Source organism: Tubulanus polymorphus, chromosome 2 (genome assembly GCF_964204645.1).
Source record: "Tubulanus polymorphus chromosome 2, tnTubPoly1.2, whole genome shotgun sequence".
In the NCBI taxonomy this organism is placed as follows: Eukaryota; Metazoa; Nemertea; class Palaeonemertea; order Tubulaniformes; family Tubulanidae; genus Tubulanus; species Tubulanus polymorphus.
In genome coordinates, this window is record NC_134026.1 from 23,724,539 (window position 1) to 23,750,391 (window position 25,853).

At 39.4% G+C, this 25,853-nt stretch overlaps 1 protein-coding gene across 1 annotated transcript in view; it reads right to left on the reverse strand.

Moving 5' to 3' along the window:
• Positions 1-25,853, reverse strand: part of LOC141899339 (nucleolysin TIAR-like) — a 105,275-nt gene that overhangs the window by 70,345 nt on the left and 9,077 nt on the right. The window contains exon 5 of the mRNA XM_074785589.1: positions 5,555-5,602. Within this exon, the coding sequence (XP_074641690.1) occupies positions 5,555-5,602 (48 nt within the window). The remainder of the gene's footprint in view (positions 1-5,554; positions 5,603-25,853) is intronic.

A 25,853-nucleotide genomic window follows, 5' to 3' on the forward strand; every position in this document is an offset into this window, starting at 1 on the left:
ATCCGTGAGCAGGTAATCCCCATCATAGTACCCCATCATAGACGGTTGACTCATGAAATCGAATTGGTCTTTAGAACACTGAAACAATGGATAATGATATCCTCCAATGAATTTGACTCAACACACCCTATTGAACCATTCTTTCAAGGTGGATAGCTGTTAGGATGAATATTATTGTCTTCTGGCCTACGAGTCTTTAAGAGTCACTATTGCAAAAAAAACATTTTTCGAAAAAATGTTATTTGGCCTAACTATAAAAAATGGAAAGACAATCTGATTTTTGCAAGGTCAATCACATCTTTATTTCAGTGGGGAAGCGATTCTCATAAATATTTCGTGAAAAGTTTATATCCCATTAATCAAGCCCGCACAAAAAAGCACAAAAAACCGTTCATGATTTTTATCAAGAGTCAGGTCTATATATCATCTAGCTCGAGATGAAGAGTGACTTTCAATTCTACAGAGTATAGAATGCAAACCACTAATCTTGTTTTCACATGAGAATTTACAATTAAAGTCATTAACTACAACGTGATATGAATCTACCAGCTTCAGTATGATATATTCCACTGCACTCTTACTCTCAGGCTCTTTCTTTTTGCTCCTGACATTAGTTTAGTGGCGAATATATGGGAACGAGCATACGGCATTTTAATTTACTTCTAATGGATCTTATAATGGGCATGCTTTCTTTTTAGCCATTTGTATTGTGAGATATAGTTCGAACCTTACATAGAGACCGCTGCTGTTCGTTACCCGACAATAAGTCCTAACAGTTTTAAGCTTTGATGGATGTTTGAGCAGAACTTCTGAAAGTTCACCATAAAACCCCATTTAGAGCTCTTTCCAACGTTGAGATATGACCAACGAGATTCAAAAATCTATCAGCATAAAGGATTATGTAATACAATATTAGATGAGCAGCTTTTGAAGGGAAGAGTTTCATTAGCAGTAAGTTTAGATGTCGCTCCGCAGTTTTAAAAAAACCTCATTATTTTGAAGATAGGAGAAAATGATAGCCAGATGAGCAGCTTTGAATTTCTATGAACATTCTAATAATGCCGATCCAAAATTCAAGACCCAGTTTATGGTATACATATACATAAGAATTACCTGTAGCTGGTTTCGTAGATAATGTTGAAAAATGAGCTGACTAAGAAATGAGTCCCCATCTTCGCGTACTTGCCACATTACACACATATGATAGCAAATTTCACTATCTCATGTCTTGCCTTTTACCAAGGTCTGAATGAAAAGTGTAATGCGTGCACTTCAAGACACAATACGAATGTCTCCGCGCTATAGATATGAGACCACGTTTGTTTTTATTAGTCATAAGGGGAAAAAATTGTTTTTGATAACCTACTGTCGATAGATATCAATAGGTGCAATTCATTTAAAAAAATCCAGTCTGGAGTATAGCATATATTAGTACTTTCAGATTGTAAATTAGACAATGAACGCATTTTCCCCGTCATTCTATTGATTGACACAATTAGACGTCGGCTGACAACGCTGAATTTCAAAAGAAGGTGAAGTTCTGTTGCCTCCATCAGCGTTCGTAATCAAAATCAATATCGCAAAATATCTTTTCAACGTGGATGAAAAAAAATGCGAAAACACACACACGCGTCGTGTTCAGTTTCTATTTCACAGCGGAATCACATAATCTATCTATTTCAGCGAGGGTTGTCGCACCAAGGACGCCCACAAAATTTGACCCTGATGGGAAATCATGCCGATGTCCCGAAAATAATACGAAAACCATAGTTACACCGACGAACATCATGTGCGTTGATGATTTCTTTTTTCGCCAACACGAACGAACGATTGAAAACTGGCGAACGCACGATAAAGTGGCAAATTAAAATTCATCAAGCGTAAGCAGCGATTACACAGCTAATTTTAGTGCCACAACGTTGGAAACTATGGAGCGAATTCACCGCAGCATATGACTGTTGTGGGTAGTGTCAAACGCAATTTAAGCTTAATTTGCGTGTCATAAACGATGCCGTGAAATGAAGATAATGTCCTCAATATTGAACGCGAGAACGACGAGCTACGGAGTGTGTTTTTCCGCGTAATTCATGATTTCTACGTAACCACAGCATCAAACCAAGATTGTCAAGACACCGAACGCAAATTACAGTTAATGAATTTAATTCGAACGAGAAGCCGTAGCCAGTGGCTACATCTATGAATAGCCGTATGAACTTGTATCCGGTTTTCCGATCGATATAGCCTTGAATCTACATCGGAAACTAGATAACGTCTCATTAAATTAATCATCTGATTTGCGGTGAAATTGAAGATTTCGCCCGGTACGACGCACGCGATCAAAAATATACTTCTACCGGATATATAGTTTGAGCGAATAGCAGCGATTCATCCGATTTCAAACGTCGCAACGGGAATTATTTCAATTCCGACTGACGGAACTTTTTAATCGAATGTTTTGCAAGAGTATATATATATATAGACGAGAACAAGTTAAATAATAATTATGGAATTAAGTCGGATATCGAATGGTTAGAAACGTCGGCCTAATGAGATGGTTGCGTTGAGCCAGTTTGATCCGGCGAACTGATTGACTCGGCGAGCTGACGAGAGCTATAGCGTTGATCGATCAGCGATCGCGGTCCGCCTCGCAATCCAACACTTCCTTTACACGCGCAATGACAAGCGCGGTCTCTACAGCCAAGAATCTACAGGACGACAGCAATGACTGTAAGATGAACCCGGTTTCCTACATTGATTGGCCGGTTAGGATTACTCATAGCCGGCCGTGAGTGGTAATACTGACAAACCCCTTGTCCGCGTTAGTTCGCATGACAAAACTGCGCGGCTGTCTACGTCGACATCGTCTTGACTCGCATTTCCTGAACACGACGACAAATCTTCATTTTTTTTTCCGCGAGCGTCATCGTCGTACTCAATAGCAGATTCTCTTAAAACGTAATCGATATATTACGACGCACGGCGGCCGGTACGGGAATTCAAGATCCGTCTGGCGAAGAAAGTCGAATACAGGAGACCGACTTATCCCCGAACGGAATCGATCCGACGAAATCTTCTACTCACGATTATTATTACGTAAATCTACCGAGCGTCGAATTCTCTTCTTGCGATGAAAAAAATATATCGAATCCGGAAAACAGACACGACGATCATGAATTCTCTTCCGTGACAACAACAATGACGACAAAAGGTTTTATTTCGTCGTGTTCTCCGCGTCTTCGTCGAGTATCGAGTTCTCCTCGTCGTCTATATCTTCGGCGGACGTCAGATGTTTATTGATGGACAACTAATAGAGACAGAAAATCAAAGTCGTGAAACCACTTGGCCGAAAGATTCGACTGACAAGCTCTTAATCAAAATCGACCATAGATCAATCATAAATCCATGTCTGCGAACACAAATGAGCGATTCCACACGTAAATTTAGTATATATCATACCCCAGACAAACGCCTCTCGGCATCAGTCAATCCCTTTTCCAGACATACCCATAGTCTATATCTTTTAGAGGAATCAATTTTAATACGAAACTGATGGAGAAAAACGATGTAACTTATAAATATTACTAATATACGATACTTTGATATGAAGATAATCTCTAAAGATAAGCTCTCGCGATATTGAAATTACATCGGCAACTTGCTGCCAGAGCAGTAGTAACTGAATATTATTCAAGTTCTTACTGGATTTACTAGATGTCGCTACTAGTACTCGTGTGTGAAATGATCGCGTTATCTCAAGTGCTCGTGTCTAAAAACTAGTTGAAGCAAAAAAGAGTAGCTAAATTTGTTCTCATCCTCACTCACAATGTCATGTACTTATTCTGATACTGCAATTCTTGTGCAAGAGGGACGATCTAGTTCAAGTTTTCTGCGAAATTTATTTCTCAGCACAGAACTATATAGAACAACTAAATGACCGTATTAAGCTTGTATACTCGAATAAATAGAAGCTGCTGCTGGACAAGACAGCTCCTCAAACTATCAAAATAGCCACGATCACGCAAGTGTTTTTGACAAGGGCCAAATTTGGCCCATACTAGAGTAGGTCCAGCCCAACCAATCACAGGTCTCCAATAGGTCAGTGCGAGTTTAATACGGGCCAAACCGGGCCTGACCAAAAACGTCAGCCCAGGCCGTTACAGATTTTAACACGGGTTAAATTATTCAGCGCGAATGCTAATTGGTTGTGGAAGTGAGTCACCTCGCTCTTGCCACAGCATCGTTTTTACACCATTTTAAGGCGAGCTTGATGGACTACAATGCGATAGATATCAATTACTGAGAAGGAACGCGATCATAGGCCAGTTCATGTCAACATACTGAAGGCCGCTAAAGTTGCTGAAAACCCCAGTTTCATTGGTATCCATCGTATCACAGCCCCGATATTAGCCACGAGTGAGTGATCGACACGAGAATGCGCTCTCTGTACTGAATTTGACACGGATCTGGCCAGTTTGAACCTGGCCAAATCATCTCCGTGTGATCGCGGCTAATGATTTATCTCTTAAAGTTAAAATGAATACGATAATAGCGAGCTAAGCGTAGAATAAAAACCATCGTAGATTCATTTTATCGGTCAATCATGTATAAGCCTAATCCACAGCCGCCTAATCCAGTGTCACGTGGGTAAAATTTTTCATTCGAGTCGATTTCTCATCCCGTGCGCACAACATGACAACGCACCCAAGGACGGCCAAACATGACTCAATACTCTTGACGAGGTGATATGAAAATCATCTTCCTTTTATCGAAGAATAAGAACGCGCTGAAGAAATGAACCAGCAGTAAAGATAAGCAGCAATGTCTTATTCGATTCGACGCAATTCATAATATTCAGTCTGAAAAAGCAGTTCGCGAGTCTCGGCGAATACTTTTCGCACTATTATCAGTTCTCGATCTTTTCGATTATCGTGATTTTTGCCGCGCGCGATTCCAGGAAATCGTTGACGCCCGCCGCCGCGCGTTGCTGATGCCTAACGATAATGGAGGTGACGGTACGACGAATGAAATAACCCGAGAGCGCATGTTTAAACGACATACATTTCATCAATTTCAGCGTGTCTACACGTCTCTCTAAACGAGCTACATCGATTTCCACCCGAACGCTAAATCAATTCCATCGCTACGAGGTGCAGTAAACAACACAGCGAACTTTTCAAAATAATGAACATCCAGGGCGCGCGTCGCTTCGCCCGTGGCGTATGCATTTTGAAATCAATTCGAGACGCGATTGAACGAGGTGATTTTTTAGACCCCGCTCCGATGTAACAAGACCTTTCAGCGAACTGCGAAATTGGTCTCAGTAATGATTTTTATGTGATGGATGAAAAGTGAATTATATTCGACAAAATTAGGAAAATTGTCCCAAATCGATCAGAAAACTTGTTCATAGATATAGTTTTCAGAAAGTAGTTTTGTAATGATGAGCTCTAGGTAACCAAAGGAAAGAGACCTATCTCACATTTCTAGCAATTCACCCAATAATGATCAATTGAATAATCAAAATGTCAGTTACATAAAAAATTTCAACACTCACCACTGACATAGGTGCATTCATATAGTTATACGGTGCACACGGACTTACCTAAAATGAGAAGAAAAAACAATAATTTATCATTGTGTGTTAAACAGATAATCTTGTTGTAAAACATGGAATTTTACAGCTTCTGTAGGGATGAATATCATACAGAAGATGAATGGATGTTGAAAATGAAAATCTCGTCATTGAAATTTTTTCTACTTTGTCAGGAAGTTACATTGTAATAATGTATGATAAACGAGGCGCATGTATGAATGCATGAAGCCATATAGAAACATATCCTGGCATCCGTAAAGGAGGAAGTCTTACGCAGATATAATATCATATAAGAAAGTTCCGCGATAGAAAACACGGACAGGAAGATCGCAGTAGTTTAAAATACCGGCGATCTATATGATTGAACAGATCCTATCAATCGGCTTTCATGTTATGAAACAATGACACGTATTTCTTTGCTACTAAAATGTCACGACTACAAGGAGCATGAACTATCATTTACTACTGACAGTCACAACGCTACAGCTTCTGGCACTACCACAGTATTTATAGAAAACACCATACAATTTTCATCAATTTGAACCTATTTATCTACAACTCAATTAGTGGAAAAACATTTACGTTGACAGTGCAGAAAACACCATCCACCTATGAAGAGGTCCCCTCCCCATTACCGAGCCACAGGCAAACAGCGAGTAAAAGACAATCTGTGAGAAGCCGCTGATTACTGGAACCAATGCAATTAGAGCGATGACAGGTTATCATGGCGATAAACTTAACCGCTGTCAGGTTGGTTTATCATAGTCGAAGCTAAGCCGGCTACACCAGCTTCATCGGGCTCTCGCTGCAATATGAATTATATACAGTTCTCATGCATCAATAAATCTAATGATCTATTTGTCACCATTTCTTGGCGACGAAAGATGATCGCTCACACCTAAACACCTGCAGCATTAATGTCCTGGAAAGATCACTAAGCTCATCCGATTATTACTAGACAATGACCATCTGTTTTCCAGAGTACCATTATACTATATCAAACACGAGAAATGAACAGTACAAGAAGATTCAACCATTTGCGACATAAACACATTAACAACGCACAAATGCACTGCTCTAGAAGAAATGGATGCAGAAATAGTTAAATTAGTAACTGACGCTAGTAAATGGAGAGACAATAAGCTTGAAGCAAGAGTTAAGATTATACTTCACTCTCATTCAATACTGTCTGAAAGACGCATTATCGACCCGAGACTAGAGATTTTCAGCAAGAAGGCAGGAATAAAGAGCAAAATCAAGAGCAAGTGGCCCGGTGAAATAAAAAATGGTGGCCAATACATGGATATCATGATTCATTCATCCAGTCGTGGCTAGCTAGGATGGCAACTATTCTCATCCTATTTTGCCATGCACTGTACACTATCTGTTCACTACTGATGGACACAACATCGTATTATGCTCGGAAGACCAATAAAATGAGATTTATTAGATCTACAAACGAGTAATGGTGACAGGACTATGAGAATCGTCACGGTTCTACGGTTATAGCTTCGATACGAGCATTCCTAGAATTTCTAAACAAAGCTCTACACATTTTCAGGCTACCTCGGCTACCATGGACCAATAAGATATTACGTAATGGGTGGTCTTGATAACATATGAAGCGCGATGATATGATAAGCAAAAAAGTAAAATTGCCCTATATGTAAGGTCAGGATAGTGAGGCCGAGATCATGATTTGTTATCGAATAAGACATTAATACGAAAAAAGAATCTAGTTCAAAGAATCTGGTTCGTCTTCTTTTCCACACTTGGGTACATACGATCATAAATATCATATAACAAGTGCATATCCATAATCAGAGCGTCTTTCATGTAGCGGGAATGTATGCGTGAAATGTCCTGGCATTCCCTCGAGGTGACACAAATGATCCCCGGCTCTTTACAAGGGATATACGCCTGCTTGATATTCCCAGATTAATGAGTTAAGCTTGCGTGACATATCTGCATGCAACATTCCACCTGATTATTTTCCATCATGTTGTTAGTGCCTACTCATTATCGGAAACAGTAGCGTGTTTTTCGTTCGACCGCCGAACCCAACCGACGTACACATTCATGATATCACGTACGAAACACACACTTGCTTTTACCATCGATACAATTCGCTCATGTGATGAATATACAACCTACCCACTGACCTGGGAAACAGAACCTACCCACTGACCTCGGAAACAGAGTCTGTGATCATCTAAGCGGTCGAAATTGAAAAACTTTTTTCTCCGCAAACAGGTGAAACAAGTTAATGTATTGAATGACATCTGCTATCTATTTTTTTCATCCATTTAGTAAGATAAATGGAGATAGAGGTAACGCCAGGAATGACTGTCGATTTACTGATAGAATGTCAGCATCATCATCAGGAACGGAGTAGTCTATCAGTTATCGCGCAGCAGTTCAGGCAGAACCGGAAGCAGCGCAGGCTTATTTATAGGTAGGGTTACTCGCAGTCATCAGTGAGTATTTCCGGTTGTATTCATGGATCGGCATCGCTATGGAACGTGCGACGTTTTCTGTCTGTCGTAAAAAATTACCTGCTCCTTGAAGCTGATGGCTCTCCACGGTATAATGTAATTATGAATATCTTTGGGGTGATACAGCAGGTTATCAAGCGCAGCCTATTAATATTCATTTACATTAGCTAGACAATTCATCTGCTGACAGGTGTAATAGACGTCAGCCAATATGAAAAGGTGGACATATATTTTGAAAATCTTGGCAAAATATTTATCCATGGAGTTTTCACTCGGCGGATGTTTACCACTGACTACAAAAGACAATCATTCGAAAGACAGCATTCAAATATAGAGAAAGAAAATCCAAAACTGAACGTGCAATCTACAAGTTTTTAAACATTTCTGGAACGACTAAAATTTAAAGCAAGCCAATCAATTTGAAGCTGCTGCCACCATTGAGCCAGTCAAAGGCATGCAAATAAACAGCGCCATTTAGTCACGTATGTTAATTTCATCACTGCATATTTTCTTCACTCGAAATTACAATCGCGTTGAAATTGCTGCACACACACACAAACGCGCGAGTTAATCAACTGTTTCTCTCATCTTCTCTTTCGATATGAAATCTGAAACCGAAGATATCACATTTTGCTTCACAGGAATCGTAGTTTCATCACTCAAATAGCTCCCTCCTATTATGAAATACTGAAAATGTAAGACGAGCTACGGAGACATTTACGTAATGCATTTTCTCAATAACTGTGGCGTATGAACTGGTTTGAATACAATTTCAGACTTTCGATTCAGCCGTATATTTCAGTAAAATCTATATTTCATGTAAAGCGTTTCCTGCTTATCGGTTTATGGATTGAAATTCCTATGGGTTCGAGATCAGTCAGATATCGATGAAACATCATGAACGAGTGGTTCCTATTTTTGATGACCAATTTCAACAAACTTGTAACGTGCAGACATTATGAAATGAGTATCTTCGTCTATGGGGGCGACTCTGTCTATCAATAGTAGATTAGTAGTTATTAATTACTATATTCTGGATATAGCAGAACGGACCTTTGACTTCATCAATTTACCTTCACAGATCAACAGTAGTCACTAGGCTTTCATTTGATTCAGATGATTCTAGAATTCTAGATATGCAATCAATAACCATATATACATATATTCAGTCAGGTCTCATAGAGTTGGCGAGCTTACAATATAAATATACCTGATTCGTTGTTGACGTAACTGATTCAACGGCCCACCTATCATTCATATTCTTCTTCAAGAGCCCGGGGTTGATGTCAAGTCAAATTCGATGCACACTTCCAATCATGCAAATGTGTCACTCTAACCAACAACCACTCTCTAATTTTCGTACAGCCACAGTTTTTGCAATACTCTAGGGCAACAAATTGCCGATTCCAGTACATCGGGATACCGTTGTGGCAAAATTGAGCAAATCCGAAAAGGTCAAACATGACCAAACCGCTGCAACGCGAATATTTACATCATAAGCGCAACACAACATCTCAAAATTGAATGAAAAATGATGCACGATTCGAAGATGAAAGCTTCATCCAATGCGGGAGGGGGGCTTGTTGTGGGAATACCGATAATTTTTGATGCAAGTAATCGCATGTAAATTTTTCTCATGTCAAAGCAGTTCAACTACCCTAAGACGATGTTAGCTTAACCAAGTTATTAGTCACTCACTACGTGGCCTCAGGAAGAATGCGCAAAGTCACTCTTCCTTTTGAATTTGTAATAAAATTCTTTAAACACTGAACTTGTCATGCCTAATGGGAAAACATCTTGCACTTGGTATAAAAGCTTGCAAATGAATAATGTCAGCACAAGTTGCAGATGTTGCTTCCCCATCAGGGAAACTGTCGTCATCGATTTTATCTCCGCCAAGATGCCTTTAGTCGACAATTTTTCTGCAACGCAAACCAGACTCGACGTCGAAAGGCGTAAATGCTTACGCGAAACCTCCGCGAAGAGACACATCAACTACGACTGCATGACTACAATATAAATGACGTGCCGGCTTCTGTTTCTTGGTGGCAAAATCGTTAATGACTTCAGCGGTGTGTTTAATCAAATGTTCAAATATCGCAGCTTGTCTTTAATCTCATTATACGAAATCAGTACAAGCTTTTGCAAGTGCAGCATCGATGTAATTGGTATATACATTCATACACGTAGCTGTACTTCATTCAGATTTCGAAATAGCAATAAACGACGACAAATGCAAAACATCACTGATTTAACTACCAGACATGGCAATCACACACGCCTATACGCTGAAAGCTGTAGTTTTAGTAGAACGCAGGTATTTTGAAATATTCACATCTTGGGATACGGAAAATTCGGCATTAAAATGATGAATGGCTGAGTAAAGGTTTCTTGGAGTCATTATTAGCCGTAGGGACCATCATTATAAACCTGACCACATCTGTTAGCACACACGCCATTACTCGCAACCACTCCCAGTGGTATGATAAAACTAGGGCTGACAGTGAAACTAATGAGACTTTAGCAATCGTTTCATGGTGATAACCTAGCCATGACGTGACGCAGGTTGGCTTGACAAAAATGTCACTACGTCTGACTTAGATACCAATCTGTGGTACACTTTATTCCAGACCCTACTTCCTCGGGGTTTCGCTTTGTAGTAGTTTTCAGCCCAATTTACAGCAATTTGAAAATGAAAATAGTAATTTGATTGAAAATCAACACGAAGGCATTCTGATTTTCATAGTATTTTGATAGTTCTGTAAGTAATCAAGCCTTTAAAAGAGTTGTAACTACTCTCATATGGTAACAGTAGTCAGGTCTGTTATTGGGTCAACTTAGAATTGGAGACATGTACGCTACAGATCACAAGATAGATACTCGCGACAAAACAAAGCAGTTGAAATTAGGGTTTGTTTCAAAGCAATCATCGCAGTCAGAATTTTCAAACGAAATGAGGATTTATAACAGAAAAAAAATGTCCTCTGGTCCATTGCAATGATTTGTATCTAGAACCAGTCCAATATGAATACAAAAATCTAATCTTTGACGCCATTCAACCAGTAGCCCAGTATCCTATGCAAGAAGGATCTGAGGAACGAAACAAACTTGGGAATGGCTTTCTGTTGACGATCGACTTGTCGTCACTGCAAACTCGCCAACTTGTATAGCTATAATTGGAAGTAACAACCTAACGTTTACATGTGACGTATATACACGAATGTGACACCGAATACTGATGCAGAAATAACTGCTGTTTCCACTCGTACCAAATCAACGAAACATTCACTAATTATATTTATAGATAAATCATTAACCATGAACTAATACTCCACATACACGTTCGGCAGACATATTGATAGGACAACTCGGGCGAATTAGTTGTTTTTTCATTATATCAATATTCATTACTTTCATACCCGATTACCTGTCTGGTGACTGACTGACAGTATATAGACTCACATTACAAATCACTCAACGACGATGTACGGCTTTCAAGTTTCATCCAGATTAGAAGAAACGACTGAAAAACATATGAATCGCTCTCATATTTTAAGTCGGCAATGTGAAAACCAAATGGATTAAAATGTCCCTTGAGGTACGGCGAAATGAGCTGTGCAATAAGGAAGCGAATTGCGATTATCTTGCAGACAGAAAAAAAGGCTTTGAAATGAGAAACGTTTTGAATGTTTGTCAGGCACTCGCGAAATACAATGTTTTAAGCAACGTCTTCTGTGTATAAGTCAGATAGAGGCAGTAAGCCAAAACACAGAGGAAATTTTGATTCATTGAAAAAGTTTTCTCTTCCCTATGTCAATAGATGAAATGTCACTGAGATTATAATATTGAAATGTGGGATCCAACACGGCAGTCGGGGGAAAGAACTAAAACTTTGAGAGCATTTGAGTTTTTAGATATCGTAGTCAATGTTGAAGCACTGTCATTATCAATAAAATCCGTGCCCACTTCCGAGAATAGAATTGACCCAAGCGATTATCAACACCAGTTTACATATTTTTGTCGTACCAACGAAAATAATTTCTCACTTGTCGCGGGTTGAAATTGGGAGTTTTGAGGCCACAAATTTCATCAGTCCACTTGTAATCTCCACAGGGGATGGTAGTTATGAAGATATTGGTGGACCCCGCGCGTGTATTAGATCGATATGATCAATCGCAGATAGACGACGTGAGACAATTGATAGAATCGACTAAACTGACAGACGAACGTCGGCGCAGCACCCAATACAAATATAAACGATGCGGGCAATAATTGCTCAGTGACAATACCGGCAACAGCGAGACTTTCAGAAATCATAAACAGACAGCTTCGACACACTCAGAATTGAACATCAAACGAAAATTAAGTTAACAGCTACCAGTTACCGTTCAGACTATAATTTCCTGTTCTTAGCTCGAGACAAGTTGTATTTTGCAACTATGAAAGGAAAATGAACGGGGCATTGAACACAAAGCCTCCTGAGCAATGGCCCAGAAAAAGGAAGTGGATATCTCTGGGGGGGGAAATGACTGTTTCGAGGTTCGATTTGCAACAAAACCGAAAATAAAAACTGTACTAGGGATTGCTAGATACCTATTCACGGATAACAGGACTGAGCGAAAATGAAACCAGCGATATCAGGTCACAGATATCGATGACAGATATCGCAGAATGCATTAATGATGCATGACAGAATGTTGTGGAAACAGCAGACAGTGCAGGTGGTGAATCTCATCGTCGTTCCGAGGATGAACGTCTGAAATTCAGGGAACATTCTGTTTCCACAGAAGATGAAACAAGATATCCTGAATTGATACCGCATAAACATAACCTGTCTGTACGTACAGACTGGAGAAATATATGATTTTCTTTCTTAAACAAAACTAAAGGTTTCAGAAAATGATGCATAATCAAAAAAACAAGGTGAAAAAGGAGTAATCCAACATCAGTAAAAAATACAGTGGATAAGACAACCTTTGAGACAAAAGAGCTTAGACTTCAAGTCACTGTCTTAGGCGGCTTTGCATTGTGTACGATATGTTTCAATTCCATCAAGAACTGCTACAATGATCATAGATCGCAGCTCTCCCCGCGGATACCTAGTCAGAAGTTTGTCTGTCACACTCGAAAGCTTATTTCACCTCGGGAGAATGGAAAAATATGTTAAGCTCGGTTCATCAATCATCATGCATAGAACACTGGGGATACAGACGATATGAAGAAACGAGACAGGTCAACACATCGGAAATTTTAAATTTCCTCAGTCCCTATCAACGAAATGAGCAATCTGCGAACCGTTTTCAACTTCGTATTCGCTCGCAGATGTTCCGAGAATAAGCCGCAGGGGATAATTACTGAAATGATATAAACTAAACATCTTTTTGATAGTCATCGTACATACATATACATTTGTTTAATCGATCATATGACATCTCATGATTCAAGGTGTTGAGGTTGATTCCTTGGGCGGCATATTTACTAGCAAAAAAATGTAACATTACCAGCCATGAGCATAGCTAAACTGATCGATGTAGTATTACCCGTGGCACAAAACAACACTACATACAGATCAGCAATGTCAATATTTTTATACGCTATAAAACAATGGTGAAACTTCAGCAGATGAATGTATTGATAACAAACACGTTTTGCACATGTAATAAATCTTTATTTATTTCACGGTGTATTATTAAGAAACCCAATACGTACATACGTGTGAGTATATATATGTGTGTATATATATATATATATATATATATATATATATATATATATATATATATATATATATATATATATCCTCTCAACTTTCGTCAGGTTTTGTGAACTAGAAAACGGCGCCGATGACAGTGTATTGACACTATATCAAAGCAGAAAGAAATCAATTCTCTCAAGAAGGGCGGCAAAGCTACGAAGTAATCATCCGAACTGACATGCAATACAGTCATCGCCTTAAATTGCTTATGTTTCTGGTCTCCTTCGGTTCCACTCAGAGTTAAGAGTAGATGATTTTCAGGAAAATAAAACATCAACGACATTCAAGGCTACATACTTGAAACAAATAACACTAGTTCTGCCATGAATAAATATTGAAAACATCTGACAACGGCGTCTCAGAAACTACTGTTATCTGAATAGCTAATGCAAAAATCAATAGGTGAAAAAAACACAGAAATACAGATTTTTTTATTGCTTAAATTACGCTGAAAAACATGGCTAAAAATATTTAGATAATGGCACACCAAATTTGGAGAATTTAGCTAGCTAACTATACTGGATGAAAAATTGAGTTGTCGAAAATGAAGATTAAACTATTTACATTTAATACCAATATATATCAAATACGTTAGGAATTATGATTTTCATGACATAGAAGTAGTTGAAGATTGAACTAATCGAAAGACAAAGTTCATGCACTTTGCCTTGCGCCAATCCGGCGTACATAGACTCGATCAACGCGCGCATCGTTAAATATCACAGTCGAATGGTAAATATTTGAGTGGCCCCGATGTCATCAGAGAGTCTGCATCAAATTTATCAATTATCGATATGAAATTTCACGTCGATTGATTCGTTCAACCGACAAGTTCGACCAATAAACTCGCATCGCGACGGCGAAATGGCCGTGCGGGCGCGCGAAATACTTTCACATCTAAGATCAGATTTTCCACCAGATCGCCCAAATTCGACATCATAAAACTAGCAGACACATCATACTTATCTAATATTCGTTACTATGACAACGTGAAAAAATTTCCGCCAAACCGACGTTGCAAAAATGCAGTTACAATTGATGAAATTGAGGGCAACATGCGCGCAGGAAATATTCAATATTCAACATTGTCGTCAAATCGAATAAAGAACGCTTTCGCACCTGCCAATAGAAATTCCATTGGAATGACGTAATTCGTACCGAAAAAGACGAAGAAGAAAAAAAAAACGTCGGTATTTTCGAAATAAATCATTTCTTACATTTCAGCAAATTAATTGCAAGGAGGCGAAGCTTTGTGTTGTCCGCAAGGATTAGGGAATATCAGTGCTGCTGCTCGATATAAGCTTTGTCTAAACCGTCAACATTCAGTTTATGGCAATGATGAAATCACAGAATTAGAAAATATTTTCCATGGTGAACTTCGCTCATCAATCACGGAAGAAAATCGATTTTTATTTTTGCCGAGGAAATTACGACGCGAATATGAAACCTTATCGAACAAAGCTTCGAACACCGACCTGAGACGCAAGCCGGGCGTTATTTGGTGCAATTACGATTATAAATTACGATTAAATTCCATTACTCAAAGAAATTTTTTCTAGGTATTTTTTTGTTTTTTAAACCTAGTCTGGAGTCGATTTACACCAAAGAAAACTTGAGAATTTCCTCGATTATAAATAACAATTAAATTTCATCACTCAAAGAAATGTTTAATTCATTGTATCTTAATGATTCCTATGTTTATAAAAGCTTTGTAACGCACCGCGATTAGATTCAATTAGCACGACGCTATATCATAAAAATATTATCATTATTATTATTAATTTCATCATCAGTATTATCATTTTTAAGTTATATTTCCTTTGTACTATTATTTTCTATTCATCATTAACCATGGAAAACTCGACATATACCTCAAGCGCCGAATGTAACCGCAAAACGTAACCGCAAAACGTAACGGCAAAACGTAACCACGACACCGACGAATCACCGGATCGTTTTAAAAAAGTGCACAATACGTGGTCACTCAGGCACTCGGTTAAGAAAATTACTGCGACTAAACACGAAAGCTGTAGATCGTAAGCAATCTATAACTCGACGGCGGACTGCGGCGTGTGCGACACTGTATCGACAACGATCACAGCCTGACCATTACTCGTTTATTGAGTGATGGATGACAATGAAGATAAATGCGGGACACAGGAAGAGATTAGTTGACCGAAGGTAACCAACAGTAACCAACTGGCCAACGATTCGAAGCCCGCGTGATTCTATAAACATATCGGCGATCGCGGACTGGCTTCGCGAAACGAAAACCGGAAATTTCCGACGGTCAAGTGTCAGTCGAGGTCACCACTATCGATCGCTTATAACTAATGAACCATAAAAAAGCGATAAAAATGCCACACAATGACCAGAGATGGAAGTTGTCAAGTAGTTGTTGGAGTAGCTGTTGTCATGTTTTAAACAAAGTTTTAATAATATTCTTTAAAAGGTAATAATGCGGCTGCCCAGGGGAATATATTCGACAAAAAGCGGATTAACTCAAGGAGATATACGAGAGGTTTCAACATTACGACTGGATATGATACAGTCACTGACATAATCAAGCCAAGTTTGTCGGTATTCTCAAGTTGCACGCAAGACGCTGACAGAAGATCTGAGGGAAAATCTAATCCTTTCTTTGAAATGCGTTCTCGGTCCTTATCACTGCGAGGAGTTTGTATCAGTCAATTACACTGACATAAAAATCATGAAATGAGTGAAGAGATAGCAGGAGCGGAAAAAAAACTTCCATACAGTTACGAATCATTAATTTCGAACAATTTTGCAATCGTATACTTCCTCTGAATGAAACACACCATTGTCAACATCACCTCCGGTTACAACGCGATCACGATCACTCAGTCAATGGGATTTTTTTTAAACGGCTCACGCAATCCACTGATGAAAAGAAATCTTAGCCGAAAGATACCGACAGTTTTCGGTACTTGAAAAGAGGGGGAAAAAACGAACAACCAACAATCGTTGTTCAATGCCCGGAAGCTTGAGAAATCGACCGACAGATCGCATCAAAAATATCTACAGAGAATTTGATCCAGGCATACTTCAAATACTTTTGCAAAAATATGCACATTTACTGGGTGTGTTCAGGTTATATGACAGCAACTACATCAACATCAGCATCAGCATCAGCATCATAATCATTCTAAAATATTAGGGAGTTCTCTTTAGCTCTTCGTCATCGAGGGAATTCCCTTTGAGCAGTTACATCAGTGCGGTTAGCAAGAACAAAGTTTCTTTCTAAACGACATGATAAAACATGGAGAATGATTACTTGTTATATTTGCAACACTTGTTTGTCTGCTTATGAATATAATCCGATGATTTCGAACCATTGGCTACACAGCATTCAAAACCAGCACGATTGATGAAAAAGTTGGGCATCCTTTTCCCTTTTCCTGCTCATAGATCTTAATCAAAGAAATTGGGAGGAGAAACGGTATTGTTATTGAGAGCATACAACATACATGGTATACTCGTATAGATATAATATAGATGAAGGGCACGGCGAAGTTATCGCAATATCAGAGTCCTGCGGGCAAAAGTCTTGTGTCATCTTTCTGCAGCAATCGTGATTATATGGTGAGGTTATCCTGTTCGCAATGACAAGGATTAAGGGCAGATCGATCGAGCCAACTGGGAATCAAGTGAAGCGGCAGATTGTCCCAGCGTGTGGGCAGCTCAATGGTCATGTGATGGCTGCTTGAACAAGGAAACTAGCTCCTTTGCTGACAGCAGCGTTTATAAATCACTCGGCCGTTTTTCAATTTGGTACACCACTGATGCCAATGTCGATGAAGGGAGAGAGCGAGGGAGAGAGAGAGAGAGAGGGAGAGAGTAGGCAATTGCTTTATGCGTGATGAAATTCAGAACATACACGATGATCAGTGATGTGTCTGGAAAAAGGAACTAGTCATACGAACATGTTCAGTTCAGCGATTTTCATCAAGTTTGAAATCCCTAGCCCCTAGTTCCACAGCGGAAATGTATCAAACATAAACCTGGAACCAGCTACAAATCAAATTCATACCGTCACCAACCTAAAACTTACTGGTTAGACTCGACTACATGCTGCAACCAGGCCCACGAAATCCGAACTTTATAACCGACATAAACAGAAATTGAAAAATATCTTTATAAATCCATGCGTGGGTATGTCGCAACTACAAATGATGATCTGACATCGAAAAGCTCTGAGACAAAATATGCCCTACAGTTAACCATTAAAAATGGACAAGTCTTCTGACTCCCATCATAAATCAATTGGCCTTTTCGTACACATCGACTGTATAAGCCTAGTTGAGGCAGTGTAATGCACAGGCACTGCTCATTTCTCAATCATTTAGTAGAAATTGGCATGTTCAACTAGTGATGGATTAACAATAAATCCGGGGTGTAAGCAAGAGAATCATTTCGCATATTGTACGACCTGACAGTCGTAAAAATATGCTATATTCTCGGTGGACATCAGATTCGTGATTGGGGTAATAGTTTTACTATTCGACAGAAATAAAACCGCCGCGAGATTATGGAGTTTGAAAAAAAAAATGAATGCGGCTAACAGCGTTATGAAGCAGAAAATAATAGATTCCGATGTCAATTCGCATCCGATTCGAGATTATACTGAATATATTGAATCTTGCTTGCGTTGTCACAGCCCTCTGAGGGGAATCACCCAAGTGGCGAGAATTGCAGATTCGAGAAAATCAGATTTATTTCCATGAAATTTCCATAAATATGCTTGCATGCATTGAGTGTTAGCTTCCAGATAAGAAAGCACTGAAAACGCGAGCTCGGCTATGAATCTACGATGCCACCCATTCCAAATAATCTGATTTAATGGGTAAGGCTTTCCAACTGTGCTTCTCCTTTAAGAAGTAAGCCCTTCGATTCTGTCTTAAGTGAATCAACATCATCAACATCTATTGCATAAGTGAACTGGGATCAATTATCGATCGGATCTGACGTTATCTTCCTTAAAAATAATAAGAACCCAGCCGGAAATTTCAATAAATCTTCGACATGCAAAGGAAGACAATATTGAAATGCACTAATTTCAATAAAACGAACTTAATGAACTCGCGGAAGATTTTCCAACAATTATCTGAGGTATCCAGTAATCAGCGTATGATCATCAACTCATTAAATGACCTGGTAGTATCATTTCAAGTCCATGTCCATTTGCATGTTCATGAAATTCCCCCAAGGAGCAGATACAATCGATATACAGCCAGACAGACTTAAAATTGTCTAGCCCATTGAAGTGACACGCTGATTCAATACAAGCCGAGGTGGATTATATAACTACTAAGTCTGCGTTCTAATGCTGCAGAACATTATCATGTTCATAAGACCATTTCAATGGCGTTTATAGCAGATAAGACAGGCTGCGGCCAGGGGGTGCGATGGGCACCAATACAACCCCCATGGAAGCTAGGCCTACGATACTTCTTATTCAAAGTGGCAATTATTCATACCATCACGCTCCCGATTCAACCCAACTCCTATTAGTTACATGTAAAAGATTCGACCCGATATTCCCTGTAACCGTCTTCAGATCAATCAATAGATTATTGGACATTTGATAAAATTCATTAGTCAACGACAACATCTTAATCTGAACACATTGCTTAAGAAACTAATTAGTCCTTCCTGAATTGCATCAAGCTCGCTATAATACCATGATCTACAGGATTTCCTGGTCGGCGAAATCGGTAAGCAATGTACACCGTACAACAACTCGCGTAAAAAAAACTCATCCTCGCATACATTCATGGAAACGCTGACGAATTTGAATTGAAAGGATTCCGTCAGACATCGCTGAGCGAAATATTTCATCGCAACTGATTCGGATATCGCGGATTAGAAACCTAAACCTTCGCCATTGTTCGAAGTGAACGAAAAACAAGCGAATAGCGAAAGATCAATACGACAGAATTCTCCGAAGATTTTACCAGCGGGGCAGACGGCATGATGGCGCAGACGAATTATTCAGGGGTGCTTCACTTAGTGCAATTCGATAACACTCAGGCATCTTTTCAACGGGTTATGGATTATTCAACGGTTTTACAGAGATGGGAAGAGAGTTTTTTTCAATATGCACCGCGCGGATATCGCGTGGTAACACTACCCGTTCCGTCTACACACACCGCCGAACGGTGACTCGATAAAAGAATATCCTCAAACAAACAGCGAAAATCAATGAATCAGTCAGCGCCAGCAATGGCCATTTCAAAAAATCTCTCGCCAGAAACATAATGAATTAATTCAGAAATAAAAACGTAATCAACCCTTCCTGTTTTAGTGAATAGATGATTCAGGTTTTTTTTTAGACCGAGCGCGGAGATGGTGAATTGAATAACAAAAAAGGCCACATCAATCAAATTTACACCCAGTAAGTTGATTCGAGTATACAGTTCAATTCTCAAAAGACGCATAAAAACCGAACGCATACCTAGTGAAAATATACAATGATCAAAATTTCCATTAATTCTCCGAAGATTTAAGAGCATGAAACACACGAAAACAATATCTCAGGAAATTGGAAATAATAAATTTCCCGAGGCCCTAGAGATTACGAATAATGACGTTCGACGGATATGAAATGACCTACCGTGTCCTGTCGCATATCCAGTTTTACTCCGATAGAAATTTTTGATTTGAATGAAGAGCCAATGTGCAGTTCGCACTATCTAGTAGTAGTAAGCAATAATCAGTGTGATGCCACTCCACCTGCAGTGTACTGGTGACAATCAGTACAGGCATGTAGCCGTGGTCTGGAAGAACCCAATCAATGTCGCTGAAAGGGAGGGGAAGCTCAATCACTTCGTAACTGTATCTCGTCGAAGATGACAAAACGTAAGTATTTGTCAAGTCGCACACGCAGATACTCTGCCTGTCGCTGATTTGTAAGAATATGCATGAATCAACCATCAACAGCTCTTAATAATCCCATTTATTGCGCATTATTTTCCCCACGGGGGGTTCAAGAGAAGCTCGACTGTGTCAGTCACGACGGTTTAATAGCGTGCCAGGCTTACAAGGCATTTACATTCGATAAACAGTGAGAGGAACATTAAAAATTCAATGTATTCGCCTCATGACAGGAGAACGTTGCGTCAACAATATGTCCATTAAAAAGTCAAATTTGATGAAGGTTCGCTTTAGTCTGAAAAACAGGGCAAGATTCGACATCGTTTCAACATTAGTAAATCTTGTCAATACCAACCTCATGAGCTGACGAAAACTTCATCTAAATCAACTTCGCTTTTAAAAAGTCCATTCAGATCGCGCTCATAGATAATGGTAATGATCTCAGACGAATACGGATACTTTATCGAAGAAACGTGTACCCTTTATCAATTTGTGAACGTCTAGCTCCCCAATTTCCCTAAAATTGTGCTTCAAGAAGTAATGAAGATTGTCGGTATTCCGTATAATTTTGTAAAGGGGATTACAAACAACCACATCATTGACGTAGCCATACAAATCATTGATATTCTATACGAAACCCGGGTAATTGGCAAATGAAATCAAGCTAATGCTAAAACACTAAACAAATCAATCGGCTAATGTGCACCGGTGTAACTGGTCACTAGGCTTTTGGATTACAGCATTGTTATCTATGCTTAGCTGGCATTTCTATCTATCAGAATTGCTCAGAGCACTGTTACTTTCCATTTCATAGTTTTGGGAAAAAAATCCTCAGCAGCGACATCACCACGGATGGACAGTATCAAAGATGAATTGATGTTGATCATAATAGAAACTAATGATGCCCCGCAGTCTGAACCATTTTCGATTGGTTACATGACAGCATCCAAAAGCAGCGCTAAAAATCATTGCGAAGAGGTTCTATATAATGTTTGGCTGAAACAAATGGTGCGTTGTTGGTACAAATGCATTTGCGGTTTCTATTATCAGCATTTGTCTTGTTTTCTGCCCTTAAGTAGGAAAACGCTTTGTGAATAGGAAAATCGACATATCCAAATTGGACGGATAACATTTGAGTATAGACGATGCGACAGACAAAGGCAAATGAAGTTATTGTTCAATTACGCGTACTCAATTTGTCATATATAAGCAATCTGATTGCACTAACAGCAAAATGCACTTTCAATAATTCATCTCTTGTAAAATTATCTGTGTATGAAATATTTCCATATCTAGATTACTTGCAATGCCTGTTGCTATATCAGACGTCATCTACTAATTCATTGCGGTCCACAGCATCTGCCTTTGCCTACGGCTCATCGCCAAAATAAGCTGTATTATGTGTAGTTTGTTGCCACACCTAAATATGCTTTCAGGCTAAACCCCCCCCCCCCTCAATGCGGTATGGATAAACAGAATGGAAGATACTTCATTGCTGAAAATGAATTTTAAGAATATCAAACTATTCTGTCATGCGCACATTAGCCCCGCGAATACTATCACTAATAAGTCCATTCATATTTGGCCTATTCCCTAAATGGACCAATTTAGAATGGACCGAATCAAGGCTGTGCAATCACACGTGTTTTTAAACCAGTTGTTATCACTGGTTTCACAACATGCAACACAGTGGTTGACAGGCAATTAAAGAAAATTCCTAATCACACACAGGGAAATGGTCTTTTCTAAAATCCAGAAGGGCCTCTTTGGTTGGACTAAATTGGTCCGTACTAGGCTTTTCGCTGATGTGAATGCGTGGTCCATTTTAAATATGGAACAGAATAAAACTTGGAACGTACCAAATGAGGTAGTATGGAGTTTATATTATAGATAAGCTTACTTAAGAAATGGACACTGTCGAAGGATACAGAAAATTAGTGATATGTGAATGCGCTTCATCAGAGGTCATTTGGGAAGCTCCAAAAAATCTAATATAGCTGAATGCCTTTTGGGGATACGCTGCGGCCAATGTTACAGTAAAATGCAATTGATTGCAGGAAATCGTCTGCAATAACAGACAAAACAATCTCGATAATGTCGCTGAGCAGGCAGTGTGATCTGTTAAATGTGCGATGGCATTTCTGCCGAAGATTTAGGCGCAATACACGTAGTAATGCCGTTAGTGGAGTGTGTGGTCACGGACTGCCAATCTAACCAATCTATAAAATGCTTGCCTCACTAGCCAAGTGAATTATCAAATACAAAGGCCAAACATCGAAATAACAAACACCGCTAAAAAGAAAATGTCACTTTTCCATTATTCGATCGAGTCGTATTTTCGAAATTCATATCAGGTTTATTGAAATCAGTGCTGGTAAGGTGAATAAAGGAGTATCTTCTACAGCCGTCAAACCCGAAACGGAGGGGATGGGGATTTGGCATTTAAGTCTTACTAAGAGTTATCTGAAATAAAAAGTGAATTACGAATTAGAATGCTTTCAAAATTGCCCCGATCGAAAGACCGATTTAAAAATATTGACAGACTTCGATATCTGCGGCATATTTATTATACCAATGAGGAAGGACTCCCGCACGCTCTGACGAAGCTCATCTACATTGTACAGATCGGTTAACTGAAATCTGACCTTACAACGTGGACGGCAAATTGGCGATAAACTGAAGCAATCACGAGGCTAACTAATTCCGAGGGTACGGGAGACGCATTTCCTGCACGATGACATCATCTCGGAAACTGTCATACAGCAAAAACGCGGGACGACATGTTCAGCACCGACCAACTTCATTAGAGTCAATCAATCAATTATCAGCATTACACATGACAGTGAAATGATTAAATGGGAGATTGATTTTTACAGAAATGATGGCAAAGTGCCGGTGTCAGTAATTTTGTACTGCGCATGGATACCCACCATTGATCCGCACGTCGGAGTGCCTTGAAAAGGGGCGAAAAAAATACCACTGTTGATAACGCGAAAAGTGAATTATGACGGCGTTTAAAATAATGACGCGAACGATCTTCCACGCTATCGGATCGAAATAATCGTCGAGAACAAAACTGTACTTTTAGCGCTCGTGTGTGCGACTAAACTCAAGTTCCAATCACCGCGCAATGTTTGCACTTAATTTCAGAAACGCGCATTAAATCGATCTCGTCGAACTGCAATCGATCACTGCGCACGCCGCGCATAACATCTCGAAAAATGACAACCAAAAAAAAAGAAGATGGGAGCCGAAAAACAGATTCGAATTTTCAAACGTACACAAGCTCCGCATCATAAAATGGAGGGTGATCGAAATGGTTTCAATTGATTGCGTAATGAATGGTCTTAAGATGGAGCTATTGATTGCCGTATCAGACAGCAGCGTTAGAGAGCTCGCTTTGATTGACAACGACGACCGATTTTGACGTCGAGTATGAAGGATATTGCCTTCAACGAGCTTATTCGTCTGCTAATCTTATCCGACAAAGATTTCGCATTTTATTAGACGAGCCTTTTCGAAATAATGACGAAAATAATTCTGACGCGGCCGTGGCGCGTTCGACGACTGATTCGACCGCTGATGACATGTTAATAGACCGTGCGCATGATGTACTGAAACACAGCCGGGGAACGTACAAACGAAGCTCGATATGAAAAAAGAACGCTCCCCGCGCATTCATCAACTGTGCATGCGTTTTAATTTCAGTCCACATTTAATGTAAAGCCTTTTCATTAAATGCGCGACCATATGGAACAACTGACGTTTTTAATAGATGCTGATGAAAGCAATACAAGGATTGGCATTTCAATTCATTTATACACACCATCTTCCGTATCGCCATGAAGCCACTGAGAGAGAGTAGCTATATTCATTATGGAATGAATCTTGTCGCATTGCGCTCTACAATCTCAATCAAAAATCTACAATGACTGAAACAGTTTGGGGGAAAAAGTCGGCATCGTCCATCAGATGAGTTTCAAGGAAGGCAATGTTTATTTATCAAACCTAAGCCCAATCACACATAGATGATTTGGGCTAGCTGAATTGGCATGGATTAGGTATAAGTCAAATTTGGCCCATGCCTAATTAGAGAAAGCATCACACGTAAACCACTCAATTAGACCCGGTTTAGGCCTAGCCTGACGTTTTGGGTCGGACCAAATTGGCACCCGTGTGAACAGTTGTTCTGGGCCAAATTTGGCTCGAAACAAAAATCCTGCGATCGCGGCTCCAATCTAGAAATCGAACTCCATATTCAACGAACATCAATAACAGATTCGTAGGACTCTAACCATAAAGACAAGAATATTCATTCTCGAACTTCCAGTGATTCATCAGTCTTCGATGAAGATTTGCGAAAAAGGATTGAAGATTAAATCGTTGAGGCGAGCGTTTCAAATCTCCCTCGCTGTATATAGAAATCACCGATGAACTGATTTTCAATCAAACCGAACGTTGCTTTTTCACCGCCCCGAAGTAATAGTTCATTTCCTTTCGTAAGAGAATTCAATCTTTTGAAAAGAGCAAGGCGATAACCGTCAACAGACATCCTAAATCAATTGTCAGGAGCAGTGTCGCTATTAAGCTACCGAGGAAAAGATATTGTCAAGAGCAACGAAGTAATAGCAGCATTAGTATGCAACTCCACACTCAAAAGCTGACGATAATTCTGTTAACTGCCTCCATGGAATGCTGACAGATCATAAAAGGCACAAGACTCTAAACAGTCCGACTGATTACATGGTGCTCAAAGTGTTCGATCCACAAGCCAACAATTGGATGGAACTGAACACGAAGTTCATAATCATCGTCATGGCAACTGATCCGTAGCTTAGATCATGGTTGGATTAATTCCGAAGCCAAAAAGGTGAAATATGAAAAAAAGCGATTTTGTCATAGTTAGATTCCTTATACACATCGTGGGGCTCAAACTATTTTGTACACTATACCCATGTTCACACATCATCCTGACTTCGTTCCATTTTTTTGGCACATAACAATTCAAACCGTCCAAAAGACTGACCCAGGTTCTTTCTATATTTTGGAATGGACCATTGGTGTAAGTGAAAAGAAAATCAGTTCAGCAACTAGTTGGACCAGCGATGATAACCGA